The sequence below is a fragment of the Carassius gibelio genome, chromosome A13 (genome assembly GCF_023724105.1).
Source record: "Carassius gibelio isolate Cgi1373 ecotype wild population from Czech Republic chromosome A13, carGib1.2-hapl.c, whole genome shotgun sequence".
NCBI lineage: Eukaryota > Metazoa > Chordata > Actinopteri > Cypriniformes > Cyprinidae > Carassius > Carassius gibelio.
Genome location: NC_068383.1, coordinates 16,699,581 through 16,725,120, shown reverse-complemented (window position 1 = coordinate 16,725,120; position 25,540 = coordinate 16,699,581). Strand labels below are relative to the sequence as shown.

General features: G+C 38.3%; 1 protein-coding gene across 5 annotated transcripts in view; it reads left to right on the top strand.

Annotated features, from left to right (window-relative positions):
* The window catches only part of ppm1ba (protein phosphatase, Mg2+/Mn2+ dependent, 1Ba), a 32,309-nt gene that overhangs the window by 4,700 nt on the left and 2,069 nt on the right, over positions 1 to 25,540 (top strand). The window contains exons 2-6 of one of the 5 annotated variants that reach the window (XM_052613298.1): positions 19,340 to 20,209; positions 20,311 to 20,428; positions 22,540 to 22,651; positions 22,911 to 22,968; positions 24,788 to 24,804. In XM_052613298.1, the coding sequence (XP_052469258.1) occupies positions 19,355 to 20,209; positions 20,311 to 20,428; positions 22,540 to 22,651; positions 22,911 to 22,968; positions 24,788 to 24,804 (1,160 nt within the window). In that variant the 5' untranslated portion in view covers positions 19,340 to 19,354. Of the gene's footprint in view, positions 1 to 12,017; positions 12,162 to 19,339; positions 20,210 to 20,310; positions 20,429 to 20,589; positions 21,527 to 22,539; positions 22,656 to 22,910; positions 22,969 to 24,787; positions 24,805 to 25,540 lie in introns of those variants that run through there. The other 4 variants (XM_052613297.1, XM_052613296.1, XM_052613299.1 and 1 more) reach the window with 4 other exon arrangements.

The following is a 25,540-nucleotide window of genomic DNA, read 5'->3' as shown; positions in this document are numbered from 1 at the left end:
CTCCACCTGTCTGTACGGTAATGCGACAGAGAGCCGAGTGGTTATGACGCAATCGTTAGCCTATTTTTTACAAAAACTGTTTATACGGGGCCATAATGTAACATAGAAGGTAATGGAGCCCTTTATACATTGTCGTGTATCTTTAGAAATAAATAATGGACAAACAGAGTCTTTAAACGCCTCAGATGTAAAGTTATTCACTGTCAAAGTGACGCCAAAATGAATGGGAGTCAATGGGAATGCTAACGCAAGTGAAGTTCTGCTAAAAGATGGCAGCCCCCATCTGACTTCAACTTCCGGTCGAGTTCCTTGCCCCTTGCCTGCAAAGCGCAGACCACGAGCTCCACGCGACATTCACTTAACACCAGTGAGAACATTCTCTCTCTTCGTATTCCTTTATTCGCAGCACTAAAGCGTCTCCTAATAAAGAAATTAAGACGGACCACGAAGTGAAAACAAAGAAAAGTACAGTCTTATAGAGTCTGTTAGCACACGTCTCACTGAGATCTTGTCGGATCCTCTGCACTTCATCGCGAAATGTGCTTGATCCGCGTTATAAAGACCATTACTTAGATGCGGAAATAAGGCAGCGCGCACGAGAAATGATCCAGGCCGCGCTGGATAAGCGCCAAGTGCAGGAGACAGATCAGAGCGCAGAAAAAAAAGACTCGTCTCTGCACCATCATCGTTGTCTGATATGTTCAGTGGAAGTCTGTAAGAAAGTGCCTCAAATAATAATAATACGTTGGCTATTTTGATCTTAGGCTACTATATATAATATACACACACACACACACACACACACAAACATATATACATACATAATATCAGATTGTAGCCATATTTATGCTAGATTTTCTGCTAGATTTCTGCTTTCATTTGATAAAAATGTTTATTTATGCCCTGGCCCTATTTAAATACACTCTCTCAAATATGTCTCAAATGTCAGGCAGATGACAAGCTCAACTGCTCAACAGCTAGATGGTTATCTGCCTGAAGTCCCCATCCACAGAAGTGATAACAGTCTTGCCAACTGGAGAAGTAATGCACTTTCTAGTCCTACAGAGAAAATTTTCAAATGCACTTCACCTAAATGCACTTTGTTTTTATGAGAGAACTGTTCATTTTAAAACCTTTCTGCAGGCCAGTAGGCCTGTACATTGTTATTAAATATACACATGAGTGGGATACATTTTTAGTTTGAATTTTATTTTATACTGTGCATTGTTGCAATGTGCTTAATAAATATTTGCATCATTTGTAATTATGTATTTTTATGTTGTTTTTTTTTAAATAAGTTATGTAATTGTAATTATCTTTGAAACTTTAATATTAATTTATGCAATTGCAATGTCTTAATTTTAGTAAAGTTAGTACACGGTCATAGCAATAAATGCAATGGTACTAATAATTGGCATAATTTCTTTCGGTTTCGGTTTTCGGCCTTGGTTTTCTCTTTTTCGGTTTTCGGTTTCGGCCAAGAATTTTCATTTCGGTGCATCCCTAATATGCATAGTGGCACTTCATATAAGTTGATATTCTAAATTGATAACCTGCTGTTTTAAACATTAAGTAAAAAAAAATAAATAATAATCCGGATTAGGTTAGGGTTTTGACCGCCGGTAACTATTGGACCCTGGGGGCTATCTACGTGCGGTGGTCTCAATCGAAAGGGGGCCTTTAGACGTACACTTAATTCAATGTACGAGAGAGCTCCTTAAGCTTAAGGGGTCCCCTGAATTTGGTGCGTATCTGCCATGCCATTACGGAGATATGGCTGTTAAAATTTTCAAAGGTATTCCAAACACTTAAGCTTTCAAGCATTTCATCCAGATCGCCAGCAGAAAACAGTAGACCAGATTCTGCTGGACAAGCTATGTAATAAAACACCATTTACAAGCATTTTATTTGCGTTTCATGTTCTGTAAAAAAATAAAAATAATAATAATGTTGGTGCATATCGGCCGATAAAATCAACAAATTTATGTATGGGTCGGGCTCTACTGCAGAGTTCAAATCCAGCAAGTACATAAGCCTATATGCTTTTTCCAGTCTTGATATTCTTTATAGTACATCTAAAATTTAAGAAGATAGTGTGCCAGGTTTGTGATTGGGTGTTATAAGATAATATGATGTAATAATTTGGGAAAATTGCCCACCTCTACTGACATGTGAGTGCTCCATTATAAAACGTAAAGCTTTTATAGGTGATTAGTGCAACAGATCTAATTTTGCTAAGTCTTCATTGTGGTTTACTTTTTTATCAGATTGGCTTTGATGAAGTACCATTGTTTGCTGGATCTATCGGCTTTGAAAGCCTTTGCTCAGTAGCTAATCAAGTACTATATGCATCTCATGAGTGGATTAACAAATTGTGTTCACTTGTTAACCCCATTATCTTGAATCCCTCTGAACCTTGAGGAGACCTGCTGATGTTTACAAACTCCTTGATTAATTGATTAAATGATTGCAATACCACTTAGATACCACAAAATTTTGCCTTTTGATTTGAATGCATGCTGACTGATCTGACTTCTGCTTTACATGGAATCTGTAGAAATATTGCAGTCCTATAGGCTTGAGAAGGGTCTTTTTTAATGACTGTAGACCAGTGGTTCTCAACCCGTGGGAGTGCGGCCCGTCACGAATTCAAATGCGGCCCGCACCCTATGCTGAATTAAAAAGATATGTATATTTTTTACAGTAATGAAAAAAATTAGGATACTAATGAAATATAAGCTATATCCTAATGTTTTTATGTGAGTTGTTTTTTCATATTATTTTCAGACATGAGCAGATCTAATCGCATAACGTTACGCATTTAACGAACACATACAAGCGTGCACTTTGGCAGAATTCAATTCAAAAAGTCATCAACAGCCATTAGTTATAAGATAATATTGCGTATCTAATTTGTTTTTAAAGGAGAAAAAAAATGTGAAAAATGACAGCGAATGAACATGTACAAACAAGAACATTCACAGTATAAGTAGTGAAGGAGAAGTGCTGGATTTTCGGTTTGCCCCGCAACTCACTTGAAGAAGTTCAAGCAAATGGAAACACCATATACTACGTAGCAATCCTTAATTGAAGAAATGTGGCAAAACATCACTGGAGAGAAATTCATATAATTAAATAAAAAAATGCTTTCCATATTTGGATCAACAGGCTACATTTGTGAACATTGATACATTGGCTACATTGATTTTCTGAAATGTTGCACGTCAGGTCATGCTCCCATGCGTGTCTTACAAACTGCATCTTAAAGCCTCTGTTAAACTTTCCGTGAGTCCGCGTGACGTAAAAATCGTCAAAAGGTTGCAAAAGCACAATTGCACATGCGCAGGCAGTGTGAAGAAGCTCATTGCTACTCGAACCTGTGCAATCTGTCAATAAAAGAATATAAAGACAGTCAGATGTGCAATAATTCTGGGAAATTGTTTAACATGTTTGTTGCAGAGCGGACCATCAGCGTGCGCTTTCGGAAGTATAAATTGAAGAAGTCTGCGTCCACGCTGGCCGTGTCCGGATTGCTCATGCGTAAAGTAACACAGGCTTTACAATCGCAACTTCGTTGCGCTGTTATTCTTTTCGAGCTGAATCTCACATATTTGATTAGCTCCCGACAGCATCAGGTGTTTTATTTATGGGGAGTAGAATTATTTATTTATTTCAATGAATGTAATAGATTAGATATCATAATATTTAGGCTATAATAATATAAATCAGGTTGGTTTGTATTGGTGATGTAATATGTAAATTATATGCGTGCGGCCCGCGAGACTTGCACTTGGACCATAGTGCTGCCCGCTGGAAAAAAAAGGTTGAGAACCACTCCTGTAGAATAATCTGATGAAACCAAGGCAGTAGGCAACTGAGCTGCTTAATCAATTTTAATTCCTTACCTTAAAACTTCTATTAAGTGTAGGATCACAACAAGTCTGCACTTTAGATAATTTTAAGGCCAATTTTAAGCCTGATTTGCTACCTTGAATGATTGTTTTTCTTTTCTAGTCCCGTTTGATCTCGCAAGTGTCTGTGAGATCACGTGTCACTGTGAAATCGTTCCTACAATCATCAAGTGTGTGTTCTGGTTGAATCGTCTAGTGTGTGCGTTCAGAGGATTATGAAACTAAAAATCAGTTAAGATTTGAAAATTATCTAGTGTACAGCCAGCCAGCTACTGTCAGGTAAGCTTAGAAATTAGTGTGGTTGTTTTTTTGTTTTTTTTTGCACTATAAATGTCAATATTTGTCTTTTTTTGTTGTTGTTTTTTTACATATCAAAATCAGTGGGAAACAATGAATCACTTATTTAAAGTAGCATGGTGTAGCATGAGTCCATTCTGATGGTGCTTTGAAAACTCTTAAATTGAAATGGTGGTTAAGGCCTGTTCTAGGCCTGGGACGGTTACCGCATTACCGCAATACCGCGGTCACGTGACGCCTACCGCGGGTCTAAACCTGTAACCGTCATCACCGCACAAAAAAAAAATAAATAATCTATGTATCTATGCACCATCCATTTGTATTGACTAGAGTACCTGTGTAATGTCTTGTAGCCTATATATTCATTTTACTAAAGCATAAAATACAGGCGGATGACTCATGAGAAAGCCAAAAAAGCAGGACCTCAGTTTTTAATTGCACGTGCTTATTCTGCTTAATACAATTCTCTCACGTGGTTGCGCAGCCGACAATTGCGCATTTAAGGTACTATTCCATCGAAACATGGCAGAGAGGGCTAACTTGGTAGCAAAGCCAAATGTCACGTCGCCAATATGGGCACATTTTGGCTTTGAACCTGATGAAAAAGGACTTCCAGGCAATTTTAATGAGCCCATTTGTAGAATTTGCTACAAAAAGATTCCGCTATCACGTTCAAATACGTCCAACCTGAGGACCCATCTTATAATACCGTCTTTTTTTAATATTATTTATATTTATCTTATTTATAAATATTATTTATATTTAGGCTCATTTGTAAGTAAAAAACAACCACAATATTGTGAGCAGCGACACTTTGTTAAATTAAATAGCATTCGTTAAATTATAGCCTTGAACCACACTGAGACCAAAGCGCACACGAGATATAGGCTAAATAAATATATGTAAAAATATATATTATAGATTTTTAAATATTTATATTAATTTAGCCTATATGTCTACATATTTATATTACTCTATATGCCTTTCGTTAAATAGCCTTCATTAACCACTGAGACAAAAATGACCATTTGCGCTACAAGCATTCCCTCAGAACGTGTGTTCTGTGAAAGTCCATCGATCACGGTGGCGTAGTGTGGTGGGGGGGCGGGGGGTTGCGGTTTACCGTAATACCGCGGGAATTTATTGCTTTTCAACCGCGGTAAGAAAATTCAATACCGTCCCAGGCCTAGCCTGTTCTAGGTGTCAACTGATTGTATGCTTTTGTAGATTAATCTGCACTGATAGTTGTGTGGTTGAACTATCAGCAAAAATCCATGCCGATAGTTTTTCCGGGTAGCATTTGCTGCTGGAGTAGCTGAGAAGTTCTGTTGTTGAATGCAAAACGCATTTTATTTTTTAAAATTGTGTTGATATTTTTTATGCATGTTTATTAAAAACAAGTAAATTTTTCTTATTTTAAACCGCAAACTAGGGCTGTAGCTATCGAATATTTTAGTAATCAAGTATTCTACCAAAAATTCCATTGATTTATCGAGTAATCGGATAAAATGTGTTTTTGCTTAATTAAAGTGCAATATTAATTATGCAAGTGAAAATAAGACTCCTGGGTCTCTTAAAGGAACACTCCACCGTTTTTTGAAATAGGGCTTATTCACATTATTTCCTACATTTAGATAGGTGGGCAAATGCATTTTTGTGTCAGTGCATGCATTGTTTTAGTTTGACTGGGTCGGCGTTAGCTTAGCTTAGCACAATGAATGGAATCCTTTGTTGCCAGCTAGCATGGCCTGAGTAAAAGTGATCAAAAAAATAAAAAAAACCCACTTAATTACTTCTTGTGGACTGCGTATTCACAACGAGTACAAATAGCGATCCAGATTAACACTAGGCGATTTCCTAGGCAGATATTGGCTTGGGACTATATTATGGGGAAGCACAGGCGAAGCACTGCTGCTTAGGCGAAGCACTGCTACTTCGGCGCAGAGATATCACGCAACACATGAAATCCCACGACTTCCGTCAACATACCGGCGTGAATAGTAGCTGCCTGGCTATTTTCCTTACAGTACACGAATGGCGATGAACATGGCTGATTTTGAGAGAGACGAAGAGGGTGACTTCTCAGACAGTCAAGAACCAGAACCATACCTATTTGAACCAGAGTTTACAGAAGACGAGCTGCGTGCTTTGGAAATAGAACGACAGTAGGAGACTGCGGTCAAGCCAGCCGCACTTCAGAAAAACACCGTCAAGCCAGCCGCGAGTGAAATTTATATGCGCGTGTATTAGTTGCGATCGCTCAACAGCCTGAGGACGTGAGGATGAGAGCCAACATGAACTGGTGGTGTGAATGTGGGGGAATATGCCAATCTATGCCGACGGAAATAGAGTGTCTTTGCTGTAGAGAGTGGGACATGTTTTTGCCATTGATGACCAGGCTCAACACGTCAGATCAACATGAGCGTGCCCGAAGTTGTGTCACATCTACAGAGGATTTCACGGCGCTGATCCATTCTGCAGTACTCGATTTTTTTTTCCGGTGTGACAAAGTGAACTGGAAAAAACGCCCCACGCCGAATGGACCAAATGGACAGCTGTCCACAGAGTAAGTGATTATTTTAATCATGACGCATGTATAGATCGACCCATATTATACCTGTATTCACATAGAGTTGATGTTTTCATGTGTTGCGTGATATCTCTGCGCCGAAGTAGCAGTGCTTTCTTCTGTGCTTCCCCATAATATAGTCCCAAGTCAATATCTGCCTAGGAAATCGCCTAGTGTTAATCTGGATCGCTATTTGTACTCGTTGTGAATACGCAGGCCACAAGAAGTAATTAGGTGGTTTTTTTTTATTTTTTTGATCACTTTTACTCAGGCCATGCTAGCTGGCAACAAAGGATTCCATTCATTGTGCTAAGCTAAGCTAACGCCGACCCAGTCAAACTAAAACAATGCATGCACTGACACAAAAATGCATTTGCCCACCTATCTAAATGTAGGAAATAATGTGAATAAGCCCTATTTCAAAAAACGGTGGAGTGTTCCTTTAAAATGAACAACTAAGTTTCCTTTTTTTTAAAAAAAAAATCTTAATTTTTAAATTCATAGAATGCAATGTATACATCAAAAATAAACATTTAATTAGTACCCATTGTTTCTCTGTCTGTACTTGTACTGTGAACAATGATAATAAAGTTGACCGATGAATTAAGTGCATTTAAGTGCCATTCAGTTGGGGTTGTAAATAAAGCATTTTCTGAGATGCACATTAAACATAAAACACATAAAACATTAATTCAATTTATCTTTTAATAATTAAACATTAACTTAACTTTTTCGTAAACAAAGGGGTTTTACTATTAAACATGGAAGAAATGTTGTGTGATTAAAAAAATAATAATAATGTTTGATTTTTTTTTGTAGGCTATGTACATTCTGCTGAACAATAGTCTTTAGTCGGAATCTTATTTTGACGGGTTGACGTACCGGGTTGACGTACCTTTACAGTTCTGTGTATGTGATGTGATGCTAATTTTACTCAAAGCAAACAGTCAAATGCTCATGAAGATACTGTCAGAGTAGTGATGGAGATGTTGTTCATGTGTTCATGTCCTTATTTAGTGAGACAGCAGATGCTGAAATTACCGCGAGCGTCACGTGCGGTTCAGTGTGTGTGATAAAGGAAGATGCGCTTCTGCACCATTCATTAACACAGACACGCAGAACATGCAGGTTTCATATTTAAATAGACTGTTCCGCCTTAATATTTACAGATATTAGTCCATTTAGTGATTTGATGTAAGTGCAATGACCTATTTTTGATTAATGTATTCAAAATTTGGCAAATTCCGTGCCATTCCGCGTTAAATTGTAAATTAAATTTTTATGACTGGATTCCGCTGTTCCCTCCGCGTTTTCTGCATCGCTGAAATCATAGGGCCCTAGTTGTGGTATGCCAGCTCTATCTTGCAATGGACACACGCCATGACGTTCTCTTTTACGTTTGCCCGCGCCATCAAATCAAAACACTACTGACTCCTTGCAGTATGAGATTTTGGCAACAGCGCTTGTCTCCTTCCACTTTGTGGGTGATGTAATCGCGTTGTGTCCTGACGTGAGATTTAAAATAAATTAAGAGCGACTTCGAGGCAGAGGAATTTGCCTCAATCATTTTTTGTAATCGAGTTACTCGAGGAATCGTTTCAGCCCTACCGCGAACTTCAAACTTATCTATGACTTTTTGTTCATTCTTGAAGTAAACTTTTGCCCATTTAGTGATTTTAAATCTGTTTTGTATTGCTGCTTGAATTAAACTCGATCAGGTGTGTGTGATACCTGTAAATTGTCCCAGATGCGTCATGTTGCTGTGCTTTTTCCCGTTGTGTGACTGCTATACTGTGTTTTTTTTAATGAGTTTATCATTAAGTTTTCTAAAATAGAAGCAAATAAAGTGTGAGAGTATACATACAATATGTGTGTGTGTGTGTGTGTGTGTATATATATATATGTGTATATATATATATATATATATATATATATATATAATTTTATTTTTTTTTTTAGGGGTGGCACGGTTCAACTTTTCACGGTTCGGTTTGTTTCATGGTTTTAGAGTCACAGTTTCGGTACATTTTTTTTTTTTTTTACAGATTAGGTATAAAGAAAGTGAAACTTAAAAAAACAGCGCGCATAGGAAAGCGATTGCTGTTGTCAGCTAACTGCATGATCGCCTGTAAAAACCACCCCCTGCTCAACATGATTTTTAACGTGTCTTCCCCAGTAGCTATGATCTATATAGCAATCTTCCCAAATGTCAGATTTTTCAATGGCTAAGTTAGCAAATGTAGCTAACACAACACTTTCCGGTAAAGCAACTCCAACAACGGGAGCCTGTTAACTCAAAAGTTGCAGTGCTTTCTGCGATTGGGTCGGATCGAGGTATGATCATATTCAAACCTTAAACTATACCAGCGTTCGTTTGGAACTGAATTGAGAACACTGGGTCTTCAGCTGGGTCTTGGTTTGGTTGATTGGTGTGCACCAGAGTGCTATCGCTGTTAGGGATGCACGATAATATCGGCACAACATCGGTATCGGCCGATAAAAGCTTAAAATGACCATTATCGGTATCGGCCGATATGAATATTTCTGCCGATGAGCCAAACCGATATTCTCCAAGTGAAATAATTGACCTGTTTTTCAGATGTGAATGTCTGTCTACATTTGTAAAATAATAAATTTATGGTAGAATCAGTACAGAAGAGATACATGGATTTCTCTTCAGTAAAATTAAAGTTTAAATTTATCAGTATATATTTGTATATATATCGATATCGGTATCGGCATCGGCCAAAATAATTTAAAAATATCGGCATATCGAATATCGGCCAAAATCCAATATCGTGCATCCCTAATCGCTGTATTTACACCTGCCTAAAAAATCCGCACCAAAGGGGGAAACGGACCCTTTGTACGTTTCAATCGAACCAAACAAGACAGGTGTGATTATACCCTTAAAATACATCCAGAATACACTTTTTCTCGGCTGTGAACCAAACACTAATGATGCAGCTGCTCTTGTATTGATGTTATAAGTTTGTTTGTCCTTAGGACTCCATAAACAAGACAATACAAGGTAGGGCTGCACGATATTGGGAAAAAATGACATTGCGATATTTTATTTTTCTGCGATTATATATTGCGATATTTTTTCTTACAAACAAAAATGGGGTGAGAACACTTACATTCTCATTTTAAATTATTTAAACATCGACACCATCGTGTCAATTGATTAATATGCGCGAGGGAGAGAGAGCAAGACAGCGCTTGTGTTGTTTGAAGACGTCTCTCTCTCTCTCTCTCTCTCTCTCTCTCTCTGTCTGTCTCGCGTGCGCGCTCTCTCTGTCTGTCTCGCATGCACGCTCTCTCTGTCTCTCTCGCGTGCGCGCTCTCTCTGTCTCTCGCGTGAGCGCTCGCTCTCTGTCTCTCGCGTGCGCGCTCGCTCTCTCTCTTTGTCTCTCTCGCGCTCTCTCTCTTTGTCTCTCTCGCGCTCTCTCTCTTTGTCTCTCTCACGCTCCCTCTCTCTCTGCCCTGTTAAACTTGCATGCAGGTTTTCAGTCCTGTCAATGATAAACTTTCACTCTATGATGGTTAAGCTGTGCAATTAATCCGCGAATCACATTCGTCATGGGCCGGGGAGCAGCTGGCCAGTACAGTTAATGAATAACGGATCAACTACGACAGCCTACATTGCACATCCTGCGATGTGACTATCGTGGATTCATACATCGCGATATCGATGCCTTAACGACACATCGTGCAGCCCTAATACAAGGCCAGTTCAGCCATTTACAAATCAATGCCTGTTTAGGGACAGTGACATTTGATACACTGGCCTTTAACCCTTGTGCACTGTTCGATTTCTGTGTACACCCTTTTTGAAGCGGGTCAAATTGACCCTAATTGGATTCAATACAATTCCTCAAAAATCACACTATGAAAAACAACAAAGATTCAGGTACAAACTGAAAACTTTTATTATCAACATTTGTCAAATATTCCCCCAAAAATATATCTGAATGTATGATTTAATGAAAATGTTTTACTTTTTACTTTTGACATGATGAGCACACAGCAAATGTGTGCTTTTGGCATTTTAATTTCTTGCAATTCACACACATGGTGCTGGTTTTGCTGTCGCGCTTAGATGGGCACACCTCACATCTCTTACATTTTTTTTTTTCCCCTATCATCTGTGTTCACTCCTTTATTTTCTGTGGATCTGACTCCAGATGCACGTTTCTGCCCTCCATGTTCAGAATCTCTTTGGGTAGCTCAGGTTTGTCATTTGTAATTTGCCATTAATTTTGAACACAATGATTTAGTTTTTGAAGTGTGTTTGATTAGGGTTAGAGCACTTTTAGATACACTTACACTTTAGAACTGGAGTTGATGCCCTGACATACATGAAATAAATGTTTTTATTTTGTATCTGTAGAGTTTCTTTTGAATGGCTGTCTATGAGGGTCAAACTGACCCATGAACATCACACATTTAATATTAATTTTGTAAAAAAAAAACAGCATGTTAAAACTTTGCATGCATATCCATGATGAGAAATGAGAAAAAGTCACAAAATATCAATAAAAGAAAAAAAGGTTTAATATTATTTCAGGTAGCTTGAAAAAATAAATGATAGGTAATTTTTACCATCTGTGGCTTACAAAATATTTTTCTGTATTGAAATAAGTTTGGAAATCCTCATTTTTTAGCTTCATAAAGTAGTAAAATAATAAAATAACAAAATATAACCAAGAAATGTTATTATTTTGGTTCAGTACAGTTTCCTTAGAGCGTTAAAATATGCGGGTCAAATTGACCCGCGAACATCACGAACGTAATAGTAATTTTGTTTGTATATGTCAAAAAACACCAGCATGTTGAAACTTTGCAAGCATGTTCATGATGATAAATGAGAAAAAGTCACTAAATATCAAGAAAAAAAACATAGGTTAACCAGTATTTCCAACAACTAGAAAATCTAAACGTCTCAAATTGACCCGCAACATAACACAAGGGCTAAAATTTCAAGTAGCATATGGTTGGCATGGAGCTGTGTGCAATACATATGTTGACATGTTATTGTAAGCACCTCACAAAGTTGTTCATTTCCAAAATCTGCACTTTGCCAGCTGTTCCTGATTTCAGAATTGCACTTGCAATTCCAAGGGACTGGTCACAGGAAAGATGCACTGAAGTGCCCTGTTGAAGCTCTCTGTTACCATAGAAACCACTCTTAGCTGCCACTCCAGGCGCTGTAGGCATAGAAACGCAAGATATGACAGCGGTCCAATGGTTACATCATTGCAGTGCCATAGATCTCAGGAGTGTTGAACTGCTCTCTTTACTTCATTGGAATGTGGAAATCTTGTATGAGCAACTTGTCATCTGGATGTGTAACTCTTGAATGCAGGCCAACATTAGGTCAGGTAAGGATCATTTTAATGGTCACAAACTGACTCACCATGCTAGCGAACTGAGCTGGTAATGTGGGATATTAATAGAATTCCTGGAGTCAGCCTAGGATTGTTGTCAGGCTTTAGATTTGTTCCCGTTTGGTAAAAGGTGGTTGTTATGAAAATACAATCTGGGTGACCGCCTGAACTGACTGGTCAGTGCTGACCTTTTAAAATTCATTGGCCACAATGCCTTTTTCCTGTCTGTAATGAAGATATCACGATTCATAATGATGAGGGTGATGGTGGATTAAAAAGTCAACATTGGGGACAGGTGGTCTGAAATATAGAGTCGATGAGGACCAGGCTGTTTTTCCTTTTGATGAATCCCAACATTGAAACACTCTTCAGAGGACTATCCCACTTCCCGTCTCTACAGGATCCATTTTATTTGTTTTAGTGTTAAGGTAAAGTGTACCCTCTGAATTCATGTGCATTCATAGGCAATGAGTTATTATCATCAGGGCCTTTTCATTTGCTGTGATGCTAAACCGAGAGCATGATCAAAGCATGGCTCATCAGGAGTGAGTGCACAGGTGCTAGAAGTGGTTTCCAATGAAACACTATCGTTTATACTGAAGTACTCAAAGTATACTTATTTGATTATTTTTACTGTTATAATGTATTTTTATATAGGTTAATCCATGTCAAGTGGTCCGTTGGAAGTTGATTGACTATTTTTTCTTTTTGAGCAAAACTACCTGTTTATTTTTATTTAGCTTGGTTTAACCACAGCTAACGTCTGTTTCATGGCTTACAAAATTGTTTTGGTTATACAGGGCTGCTCAAAAACCTCAGTGTCTCAGCTCAGGAATATTGTGGCTTCTTGGAACAAAAACTGATCTTTGGACAACATTTTGCTCGCTTTTATTTTTTATATTATTTTTTATTATTATATTATTCTTTTTTTTTATTATATTACCAAAATGTAATTTAAGGTCAGTTTACATTTGGAAGGATTCAGGTCTAAGCCTTAATTTGTTTAGGTGTATAAACACAGTGTGCATGTGTAGTGTAGATATTAAGTTTAGTGTGTGTGTGTGTGTGTATAACACTGAATGTGTATTTATTTATTTATTTTTTCCAGTAGGAGTGACAATGTGCCTTTTCAGTTCCCTTTATTTTGGGATGGAATAACCCATATATACTTGAGAGACATGTGAGCTCTTATGGTGAACATGGTCCTAGCTTCCCGTTGATGAAAACTTGAGAGGTTGAGCTTTAGCTGAAGTCTCAGGATCTGGGTAAATGGATGGGGGTTTGCATGCAATGTTATCTGGGTTTATTTATAGTGCAGTAGGCGTGAGGTGTGGCCAGTTCAGACATGCTGTTCTGTGACATCATTGCATACCACATGACTAGATTGCAGCTTGCTGAGCAATAGCGAGGTCTCTGGTACAAACCAGGATCCCATATGTGTGTCATCTAGATTCTAGACCCTTTTGCATTTTGTCAGGTCAGCTTGACCATGTAATCTCTTGATTGGATCCATAGTTTAATTTCACCACACTGAGAAATAAAGGTCAATAGCAGAATTTGTCATCAAAATGTTCCCAGTAAGACAAATTGGCACATGAACACCCTTAACGTGAAAATAGTTTTTGTTTTTTTTGGGTTAATTGTTTTTTTTTTTTTACGTTACCAGTGTCATTTCGATACTATTAAAATGGTACCGAACTGAACCGTACTGATTCTTTTGGTGATTGATTCTGAACTGATTCTGTGCTAGTGTTATGAGCCCAGGTAAACCGTAGGCTAGAATCAAGGGCAATCATCGCAAATGAAGTCATTAGGTCGAGCGCAAGGTGCGTGATTTCGCAAAGAGCAGCTGTTACTACACAGAGCCATTGTTAACTGAGAAGATGCGCACATAAACGCTGAAAATGAACGTGGATTTGTGCAGCTTCTCAGTTAACAATGACTACGTTTACATGCTGTTAAAATTCGGGTTATGATCGGGTTAAGGTCACTATTTGGGTTTCTGAAACATTCGGGATAACCCGTTTACATGCGTGAGCAGAGAGAGTTACTCCTTTATACATGGAATGTGTAATCAGTCGCCAATATCACGATGTAAACAGCGACGCACGGTTAGCGTCTGGATGTAATACGCAATATGCGTCATTTCCGATTCTTCTTCCTGTATCCAAAGACTCAAAAGACCAAGATTCCTTGCGAATAGAACATGCGCAGAACACACATTTTGATGGGGATATGCCGAAACGCGTTTACAAGACCAAATATTCGGGTTAGAAAAGGGGTACCCCAGGTATAATATCCCGGTTTTTAAAAACCGGGATATCAGCATATCCGGGTTTTTGCCGGTGTTTACATGGCCGTGCGTGACCGGGTTATTGCTTATATCCCGGTTTTGAACGGGTTATTGGCTGCATGTAAACGTAGTCAATGGCTCAGTGTAGTTACAGCTGCTCTATGTGAAATCACGCACCTGATGGAATTTTACAGCTGATTAGAAAACCGGCTTTACTGACGAGATGCGCATAACGATCGGCCGATCGTGATCAGAGCAGTCCTTATATATATATATATATATATATATATATATATATATATATATATATATATATATATATATATATATATATATATATATATATATATATAATTTTTTTTTGTATGCCTAACTGAGCTGAATGTGATACAAAAAAAGAAATACTTATATACAAACATGCAGCACCAGCAGTGTAGTCTGTTTTTTAGAAAAATAGGACTGTATATGGACTGTTCCTCCTCCTTTCTTTCTCTCCACCATTCTTGTTGTTTGTTATTTGAAAGGCATGTTAGTTTGGTCTGTTCGCACCTGAATAGCAGAGAACTTGAGTCAATTTTTTTTTTTTTTTTTGCAAGTTAGCTATCTGTCCTTATTTCGGCCTAGAATTGTAAAAAAAAAAAAAAAAAAAAAAAAAAAAAAAAAAAAAGAGAAATTCTGTTCACATGCAATGTTTGCTGAGAATTGAAGCTGTAACCTGTGGTCAAAAAGAGCTGTTGTGTGACTGATCTTGCAGAGTGGCTGACCTCCTTTGACTGTTGGCTGACTGTGAGCTCTGAGTTCCAGAACTCTGCTAGCGTTGTTGCATTAAACCTTTGATACTGAGGTCACCACAGCATGAGTAAATAGGGTCATTTTCACTCTATTCTGTAAATAGATCCTTGGATTCATCTGTTCCTCACTGAATCAGAGCTGTTTTTTAAGCATGTGTGGTTTTGCATGGCTGCATAGGTTCTGAATGGAGCTTCCATGTATCTGTTACTCTCACCACAGTAACCAAGTGCCTCATCTCAGCAAAAGATAAGCAAAATTCTGTTTTGATTAAAAATAAATATTATTAGAATTGTCTGTTACTGTCTAGTATGATTCATCTAGAAAATAGAAGTAGTCCAGACAGCTACACGTCCCAGCTTGAATTTGTGTCTTAACAGGCAGTTAATCTGAGGAAAGCAAATCTTTTCTTCCTGCTGGGTGAGAAGTTTAATCTCTGCAATCACGTCTCTTGCAGTTACACTACTGTTGTGATGAATAACACCTAGTCTACACCGGACGTAAGCAGCTTGGCGCAATGTGACAAAATACCATAGAACCCATTATAATCAGTGATGCTGTCTACCCTGGTGTGGCACAACACAACAAATCCCACACAATAAACTGTTGCCCTATTTATGACATACTGACACAAAATTCAGATGATTTGCAATTCTCACTTTGTCACGTTCAGTGTAGACTTTGTGGCACGGCGGCGTGACCACTGTTGCATCCAGTGTAGACACAGTGTAAGGCAATCACAGAAGAATGAGAGCACTAAGTTCTAGGGCTGTCAAAATGGCTGAAAAACTAAATTCGATTTTTTTTACTTATTATCAAAATTCTAACTTAGAATGCATAATTTCAGTTAGGGTGAAAGATCTTTTAGCTTCTCTCCTGAGGCCACAAGTGGGTGCATCGAGCAAGATATTACCAATTATAATTAAGTCACTTAAACAACTATAAACAAAACAGCGTCATGTATTTATGCATAGTTTAATACAAAGGGTGGAAAACCAATTACACTGAGTACATTTTTCATTTAAAAACATGACAGGCAGTGGGATGGGGAAAAACCCACCTTAAAGTCGTTTTAAAAAAGTTGAACTTGCTCTCTTGTGCAACACGCGAGTGCAACAGTGATAGAAAATGCACAAAATATGCGTTCTGTGTGACTGGCTTGGTTTAAGTTTTGATGGAAACATTATTACGGCCAATACCCACATTAGATTGCAATATGAAGTTATTAAAAACAGTAGTGATTTAAAGCGAGTTTTGATTAAAAGCGTAGTCTAAATCTTTTAAACTGTCTTGATTAGCATGATGCTACAGTGTGCATGAATGGTCAAATAGCATGCATTTTCGGTCATGTAATGTTAACGGAGATCTTTTCCGAAACACAGTGGAAATGCCAGTATGGATGAGGATTATTTTCATTTTAAAACAAAAACACAAGACATTTTTATTAAAGTCTCTCCTGGAAGAATTTTAGAATTTTTTTATTACTGATTTAACTGAAAGATTGTATATTTTCATCACTACTGTAGTTGTTTCTTGAATGCTTTTGAATAATGATTGTTTCTTAAGAAAATGTTATGTTGTTGTAAATTATGTATTGAAATGATATTGTTAATGTTCTTATAATCAGATAGAATGGTTAAAGGAATTAATGTATACAGGAAGTATTATAACGTTTTTATATTATTAGTAATAGAAAAGCAAACATTGTAATAGTTTCTTGTTTGCCTTCAGCATTAACCAAACATGCATAGTAACGGGAGGAGCCAACGACCGACACTCTGGGCTTGGCCTCACGCCTCGGAGAGCCTTTTATTAATAGAAAATAAAGAGGGAATACAAATGGCCAAAGGGGGAAAGTGTCCAAAATAAACAGGGGATCTAGTGTCCTCGTCGTGCTGCAGGCTTCGTATGGGTCAGGCAGTGTTCATTGAGGAAGAGTCCAGGTAAGGGGCGGAGTCCATCAGCCGCACGCGCTCCCCTCTTCGGTCCGGGGAGCAAGGGGTGGCGGCTTCTTCAAGTGGTCGAATCCTGCTCGTCTGCCGCAGCGCTTGCAGATGATGGACGGCCCGGCATCCTGGCCATGTAAACGGGTGTGGTTCTCATCCGGATCATGGGTCCAGCAGCTCACGTCTCAACGCACGCTGCTGGACCCACGAGGACACCAGTGTGCATGCACGGGAAAAGACTGGTCTCTTAAGGAGAGGTGCGTTGGGCTTTTAAATGGCGGCGGTGATGAGGCTCCATTTACATCAGGTGTGCCCCATCACACGCCGCCAGTCCTGACTTGTCCAGCGTCCCTCCTCTCACACACACCCACTCCTGTTGGGAGCCTGGTGTAGGGTGCCAATTTAGGACGGTGTGCCGATGATAATCAGGGAGGAGGCAGCTGACTCGTCGCACCATTTATATAATTTAAACAAATCTTTGAATGACTAATAAATATTTAATTTCACAAACCTTGCAAACTTAGTCAAATCATGCTGTGAGATCTTGTGAAGTGTGCATATGTATCCAGCATGATCGCATGTTCTCTGTGTGACGGTCGGTCGGTGCGAATTAAATGCTTTAAAATTTAAACTCGTGATTTAAAATTATGCTGCACATTATGCATTTGCCCACTGACACATTCATGCCATTTTCATGATGTAACATTTACAATACAAGTAAAATGATTGTTACCCTTGCTTCATTTGAAAAATATGATTCTCAATGAACACAAACTTCCCAGAATACTGAGTGCCCTGTAGGTTACAGTGTTTACTTCATTTTAGATGATATTTTGTTTGTAAAAAATACTTTGTCATCTAAATGATAAATGTTTATTTTACAAATTATTTTTTTTAATCCATTGTCATATAAAAAAATAAAAGGCTTTATATCGGTTAGCAGACCCACTGCGTTCCAAAAATCGACATCGGCTGTAAAAAAAAAAAAAAAAAAAACATTTCGGTCAATCACTACTTATTAGCTCACTCATGTTGACTAGATTATTCACTTAGGAATCGAAATTCATTACTGAACGACAAGATATTTTTAGATGGAATCGAGGCAATTTGGTCGGTGCCTAAAAAAGTATAATTTTCGATACCCAGCCCTATATTTAGATGCTTTATTATAATGTTTTTTTTTTTTTTACTTTTATCAGCGTGAAACATTTTAAATAGAAAGCTATTAAACTTGTTATTAAGAGGACAAAACTGTTTATCTGTTTAAAGTTTATCTTTCAAACCTGATTTTCACATGTAGTTCTATAATTTTATATTTTGTCATGTATTCTGAATTTTCTTTTTCTTTTAAAAATCACACCGGTCATATGATTTGTTCTTAAACGGGACACAAAATGTGTTAGGTATAATATACAGCCGGTCGAAATCACAAAACAAACCCTCATTGGGTGATTTTCCACTTTTTTTTTTTTTTACGCCTACTGAACAAATAAATGGCCATGAAATGTTGTACCATGTAAAATTGATCAAATATGCAGCTTAACTCTCAATAATCAAATTTTGCCTGCAGAATTTGATTCACCAGCAGTTTGATTCACCTCAGCAATGAAGCAGCACCACACTGCTTTCATAGGGCCGTGTATCTTTTTCTTTATAGCAGTGCAGGATATACTCCTATAGCAGTAAAACAGCGCTACACAGGCAATTGAATTATCTGGGCTGCAGTTTGTGGATTTTCAGAAGCTACACCCACTTTATGGCTGAAGGGCCAAGAATCTCTACATGTTTATTTCACTCAGAGTTTGTTTTTAATAGAAATGTCTATTGAGCACTAAGACTAAATCTTCCACATTTTGTATTCACCCTGCAGTGGGTGTTTTTGGACCGTACGTGAGTTTTTTTTTTTTCTCTCTCTAATCTTCATGTCCAAAGCAGCACTTGTTATGCCTTTGCAGCATTGACGGAGTGTAAAGGGATGCTTAATGTTAGCTTATGCATTTAAGCTTTAGCGATCACACTTATTAATGAAGCTTTTAAAATATGTTTCAGTGTTTCTTTTGTGCTGAAACCCCCAAAAATGTGTTTTTCATGGTTTTCAATCTGTCTTGTGTACCTACTATGATTTTTTTTCTCTGTCTCTGCAGACGGTGGCCTGAGCCATGGGGGCGTTTTTAGATAAGCCCAAAACAGAGAAACACAATGCGCACGGGAATGGGAACGGCCTGCGTTTTGCCCTCAGCAGCATGCAAGGATGGAGAGTGGAGATGGAGGATGCACACACTGCAGCCGTAGGCCTCCCACATGGCCTGGACGACTGGTCCTTCTTCGCCGTCTATGATGGGCATGCCGGCTCGCGTGTCGCTAACTACTGTTCCAAACACCTGTTGGAACATATCGTCGCTGCGGGGTCAGCAGATGAACTGCGGAAGGCTGGAGCTTCGGCACCCGAGACACCAGCCATAGAAGCGGTGAAGAGAGGTATCCGTGCCGGCTTCCTGAGGATTGATGAACACATGCGCAGCTTCACAGACCTGCGAAATGGCATGGACCGCAGCGGTTCTACTGCTGTGGCTGTGCTGCTCTCCCCAGAACATCTTTACTTCATTAACTGTGGGGACTCACGTGCCCTTCTCTGCCGCAACGCGCACGTCTGCTTCTCCACGCTGGACCATAAGCCCTGCGACCCACGGGAGAAGGAGCGTATACAGAATGCAGGTGGCTCTGTGATGATCCAGAGGGTTAACGGATCGCTGGCTGTATCCCGAGCACTGGGTGACTATGACTACAAGTGTGTAGAGGGCAAGGGCCCCACAGAGCAGCTTGTGTCACCAGAGCCTGAAGTATTCGAAATCGCTCGGTCAGATGCGGAGGATGAATTTGTGGTGCTGGCGTGTGATGGTATTTGGGATGTGATGAGCAATGAGGAGCTGTGTGCCTTTGTGCGATCAAGGCTGGAGGTGACAGATGACCTAGAGAGAGTGTGCAATGAGGTTGTAGATACCTGTCTACATAAGGTACTGTTCCTTACTCTCACTTGTATGACAGCTTTCTACTTGGCATGAATGTTTTATCCTCAGGTGAGATTATTTAGTTTTTTCTTCTTTTTCTCCTTTAGGGAAGTCGAGATAATATGAGTATTGTATTAGTCTGTTTGCCACATGCACCCCAGGTGTCAGAGGAGGCGGTAAAGAGAGATGCGGAGTTGGACAAGTACCTTGAGTCACGTGTGGAAGGTGAGGAACAGAAGAACTCATTAGCCGGCCAGTTGATGCCTAGTTTGTCCACCATTTTTTGGACCGTTTTTTTTAGTCTTTTTTCGGCTGTTTTTTTCTGAAGTGCTCCCGCGTGCACAGGCTGCACTGTAATCATTCACTATCATATCATCTGTGTGCAGGACACGGGCAGCCGATCAGCACTGGAAGTGCAGAGCTATAGGTCTGAGGCACAGATAGCAGGAAGAGGACTGCACAAAATTAGAGTCCCTTTTCAGGGTGCACTGAAGTTCGCGCCCTGCACACACAGAGACAGTGAAGGGATGTGCAATTCAACTTCTCACGTGTTAGATGAGAAACGAAACGGACTAAACCGTGACAAAGCTGATTTTTTTTTTTTTGTAAAGTAGAACTTGCATACATGTTTGAAAAGCCAGAAGTAAACGTCAGTTCTGTATAGGATGATTATTTTTATTTTACCTTAAAATTATATCGACTGAATTTGATTTTAAACTGAAAAAGTGTTTCATTCATTCAATTAAAAAAATTTAGGGTAATGATTCACATCTATATCTTTTAACTTGAGACAATAGTTATTTATTTTTCATTGGCTCAAGTAAAAAAAAGATACATGGGAATCATTATCTTAATTTTTTTTTTAAATGTATTGGATGAATGAATGCCATCTTTGTTTTATTCGCACCAACATTATTTGATTTTAACATTTTGGAATAATATTTATATAGCATACTTTTATTTAGTCTCGCTGGTAAAGACCTTGTTTTAAATGTAAAACCAAATTTAAAAACTAAAATACTGAATGCCGATGCTGATTATGTGTTGATTTAGGTGTTTGGACTGTAGAACTATGCAGTTATTGCCTTTAATTTTACATGGTTAAAGTTAATCTTTTAATTTAAGGCCAGTTCTCTGTAGTTTCAACCCAATTCAAAAACAAAAGCTAAATGCTGGTGTCTGTAACATCTATGTTTGTATTGAATGTAGTCTGCTTACTGTGCAGATACTGCCGTTAATTTCAGATGGTTACTGTTATTGCTTTCAATAGCCAAAAGCCAGTTTGGCCTATTAAATACCAAATAAACATCTAGTTTATGCACACTTTCCTTCTTTCTTGTTTGTTGCTTAAAGATTTAAAATCGGTATCGGAATCGGCCAGTTTGCATGTAAAAATAAAATCGGTATCTGAATCGGCCATGAAAAATCATGCTCGTGTATCCCTAATATATATATATATATATCTTTTTTTTAATTTTTTTTATCCAAAATATTGCCTTTTTTTATCCAAAATATTGCCTATTTCAGTGTTTCCTACACAACTTTCCTTCAGCAATGCTCAATCTCAATTCTATTCGATTTGCTGCAAACATACAGTGCAGCCGGTGTATTAAAATTCAAAAACAAATAATTCAAAAAGAATTATAGCATTTTATTAAAGAGAAATGTCCCATTCCCCCACACCTTTTCTTCTCTGGTCTTAAACATGCTATCCTGTCTCCACCCCTTTAATCTTTCTCTCTTACTAGTTTATTATCTCTCGATAGCCTGACACTTTTTCTTTTTGCTTTTTTTCCCCCCATTGGCCTTTCCTTGCTGTTTTGTACATTGGATATATTCTGGCAAGTGGTTGTCGGTTTTGTGGGGATTTGGGGTTATGTAAACTCTTAGCCTTGAGCTTTGGGCAAAGGTTTGTTTAACGTTGTTGTAATGTTTGGCTGGGTGCTGAGAGGGCCTGAGGGAGTCATCGGCACTGCTGCTCTGGTGAGGAATGTGCTGGCTGAACATCTAACTGGCAACAGGCCCAGAGCGGCCCAGAGCAGCCCAACTGGGCCACAGGCTTTCCTTCCAGAGTCCCACTCTTGCCTCTGTGTTTTTGTTGTTTTTTTCTTTAAGCCTTTATCTCCCATTTTTCTTTTTAAATATAATACCAGTTAACTCCAATTCTCTACACTAGCAGTATCCACAATGCATTGCTCATATCTTCATACAGATAAAGTAGTTCACATATACACCAAGTTGTCCTGCATGCATTGTAGTGTTCCATTAAATGGAGCAGTCAAATACTTATTTAGCAAGCTTTAACCTGTGCTTTATTCTTTCTGTTTCCTAATCAGAGCTCATATTGAAAGCAGGGGAAGACGGTGTGCCTGAGCTGGCGCATGTCATGAGCAGCCTGTCCCAAGAAAGCATCCCCAGTCTCCCACCAGGGGGCGGCCTGGCCAGCAAGTAAGTCATTATCATGGTTACAAACCACACAGAGGCTCACATCTGCACAAACATGTTTATGGGACACAGGGTAAAGAGTCTAATATTCAAGGATCTGGAATGCTAACAAAGTTTGCTAATTTAGTCCCAAGTAGACTTGGCCCAGAATCCAGCTTGTCCTGCTTGAATCTTTATCTTTGACCTTTAAACCCTGTATTCCAGTTTACTCAGAGATCTTAAATTTTTTTTCTAATATCTTGGCTGTTGTGTTTCTTTACAGGCACAGTGTTATTGAAGCAGTGTACAACCGTTTGAACCCCCAAAGAGAAGAGGATGGTGTGAGTATGAATAGAGAGCTTTTTAGGTGTTGAACATCCTGGTATGGCGACAGCAGTACATTTAGCCCCTGGTCTTACCATTAAAAATGTAGAAATGTCAACTTCCCCTTGACGTATTGGACTCATCTCATGAGACGTAGCCTTGTTCTGCAACCTGCTCACTTTACCCATTTATACCTGGTATTAACATCCATCATCTGCAAATCACTTAGCGTTACTTTCTCAATACCGAGTGTTTGCTCTCTCCACCCCACTCGCCTGCTTCCCTCCTTTATTTACTGCTGATTGTGAAACATCCTGCTCAAATCACAGGTGTAATGAACTCATTCAAATGATCCTCTGCCCCAAAGCACAGCGGTTGAGATCGCCATATCACTAACGCTCCTAATACTTCCCAACAAGGTGATGAACTGAGATCTATCAGCCTGTAAGCATGACCAATCAGACTTGATTAGTGAGCACCCAAGCATGTTATTTTATTACCTTTTTATGCTGTCATGAACTCTTTAGCGATGTCTCATGATGATGATGCCACTGCTTAATGTGTGATCTTGCAAAAGTGAACTAGGGTTTCATGTTGTAAAGCCTGCATTTGTTGACCTGTGCTGTTGTTTGTACCTATGAACATGAAAGTGTGTGCGTTTGAGAGAGAGAGAGAGAGAGAGAGAGAGAGAGAGAGAGAGAGAGAGAGAGAGAGAGAGATAGATTGTGTTCTCTACGATCTTGGACTCTTCTCATTAGGGTTGTCACGATACCAAAATGTCAGTAGCCTATATCAGAGGCAGAGAGATTTCAGGATTCTTGATACCACTTTTGATACCAAAGTAAAATCTAATTTAAGTAATATACTTAAATAAATGTAACACATTAAATTAAAACAATGGAATGTGCTCTACCTTTAATAAGTTTGGGGTCTGTAATGCGTTTTTTTGTCCCAAGAAATTATGCTTTTTTATTACTTATACGTAATTTGTTGAAACAGTGAATACATTTATAATGTTACAAAAGTTTTCTTTTTCTATGAGCTTAAATGTATCACAGTTTACACAAATATTAAGCTGCATAACTGTTGTCAACAACGATGGTAATCATAAAAGTTTATTGATCAGTAAATCAGCATATTAGAATGATTTCTGACGGATTATGATACTGGAGTAGATGCTGCTGAAAGAAGGACATTTGAAAATATATTAAAATAGAGAAGTTTATTTAAACTGTAATAATACTTGTAAAAATATTGCTGTTTTTACTGTATTTTTATCAAATAATCGCAGCTTTGGTAAGTAAAAGACGTTACAATGTCTTCTCAACCCCAAACTTTTAAATAGTATGGTCACGTATAAAAAAATATCTCAAAGAAAGTCTAGTATTTCCAAGCAATCATTCTAGTTATCATAAAGAAACTAATGAAAGGATAGATTTGTTTTATTAACGTAAAACCAGTTCTGTTTGACAGCATTTATATGATTTAATTTTCAGTATCATCTTGGTGCTTTTGACATCCCTAGTTCTCTTCAGTCAGTGATGTTTTGTTGGCTTGTCGAGATGAGTAGACGAGATCCTTGTTTCTCAGTGATAGCCAGTGACAGTGTGTAGTAAGCTTTATACTCTGTCCACCCCTCATTTTTTATAGAACCATAACCTGTTTTTCACAGCAAGATGAACCGTTTTTAAGTTGTATGACTGCTGTAATTGATATTCTTGATCAAATGTATAAAGCAAGGGTGGTATTCGTAAGAACAAACATATTAAGGCACATTAAGAGGATACTACAAATTAATAGAAATAATGATGTGTGTTCACCCTTTGATTAATGCAGCCCAGCTGTTTCATTTGGTAAGTTGATTACTAATTGATACTAATGTTTTCTGCAGAAAGATTGACTGTTGAACATTTTTGAACAGTTTGTTTGAACATTTTGGTGGAAAATCACCAGATCTACCCCATATGTACTGATCTTATGAATGCATCAGAAGAGGGAATTTTGCATGTATTTAGTTGCTGGTTTTGTGGCTGGTTGCAGTGTGACCAAACTCAAAGTATAGTTATATTATGCTCTACTTGTTAAATATTCAAAGCCCTGTAGATTATTCTTGTTTTTTTCCCCCCTTTTTTTTCATTACCAAAGCAACCATGTTACTGTCAATTAATGCAGATGACTTGCACTTACTGTCAAGAAATGGCTTACTTGGATGTGTCTTTGAAAAGTAATCATATTAGGGACCAACATATTACTCTCTAATCTCTAATTAGCCATTTTACAAGGGTCTGGATCAGTTTTCCACAATCTTTCATGTTGATGCTTTGCACATGCATATTTCTTTTCTTTGATGCAGATGTCTGCTGGGAAGGAAGAGTAGAAAATAACATAATGGTAGAGGAAAAGGAAAAAAATTAAGAATCCAAAAACTGATTATCCCATTGCCTTTCCTTCTCTGAATTGTGTCTGTGCCTTGTATAACAGTTTATTATGTGATCTCGAGTGAAGAAATTATTAAATCAGTTTTACTACTGCAAATAAAACAAGAACGGCACCATTCTGGTTTCAGGGTTGAGTAATCATTGTAATGGT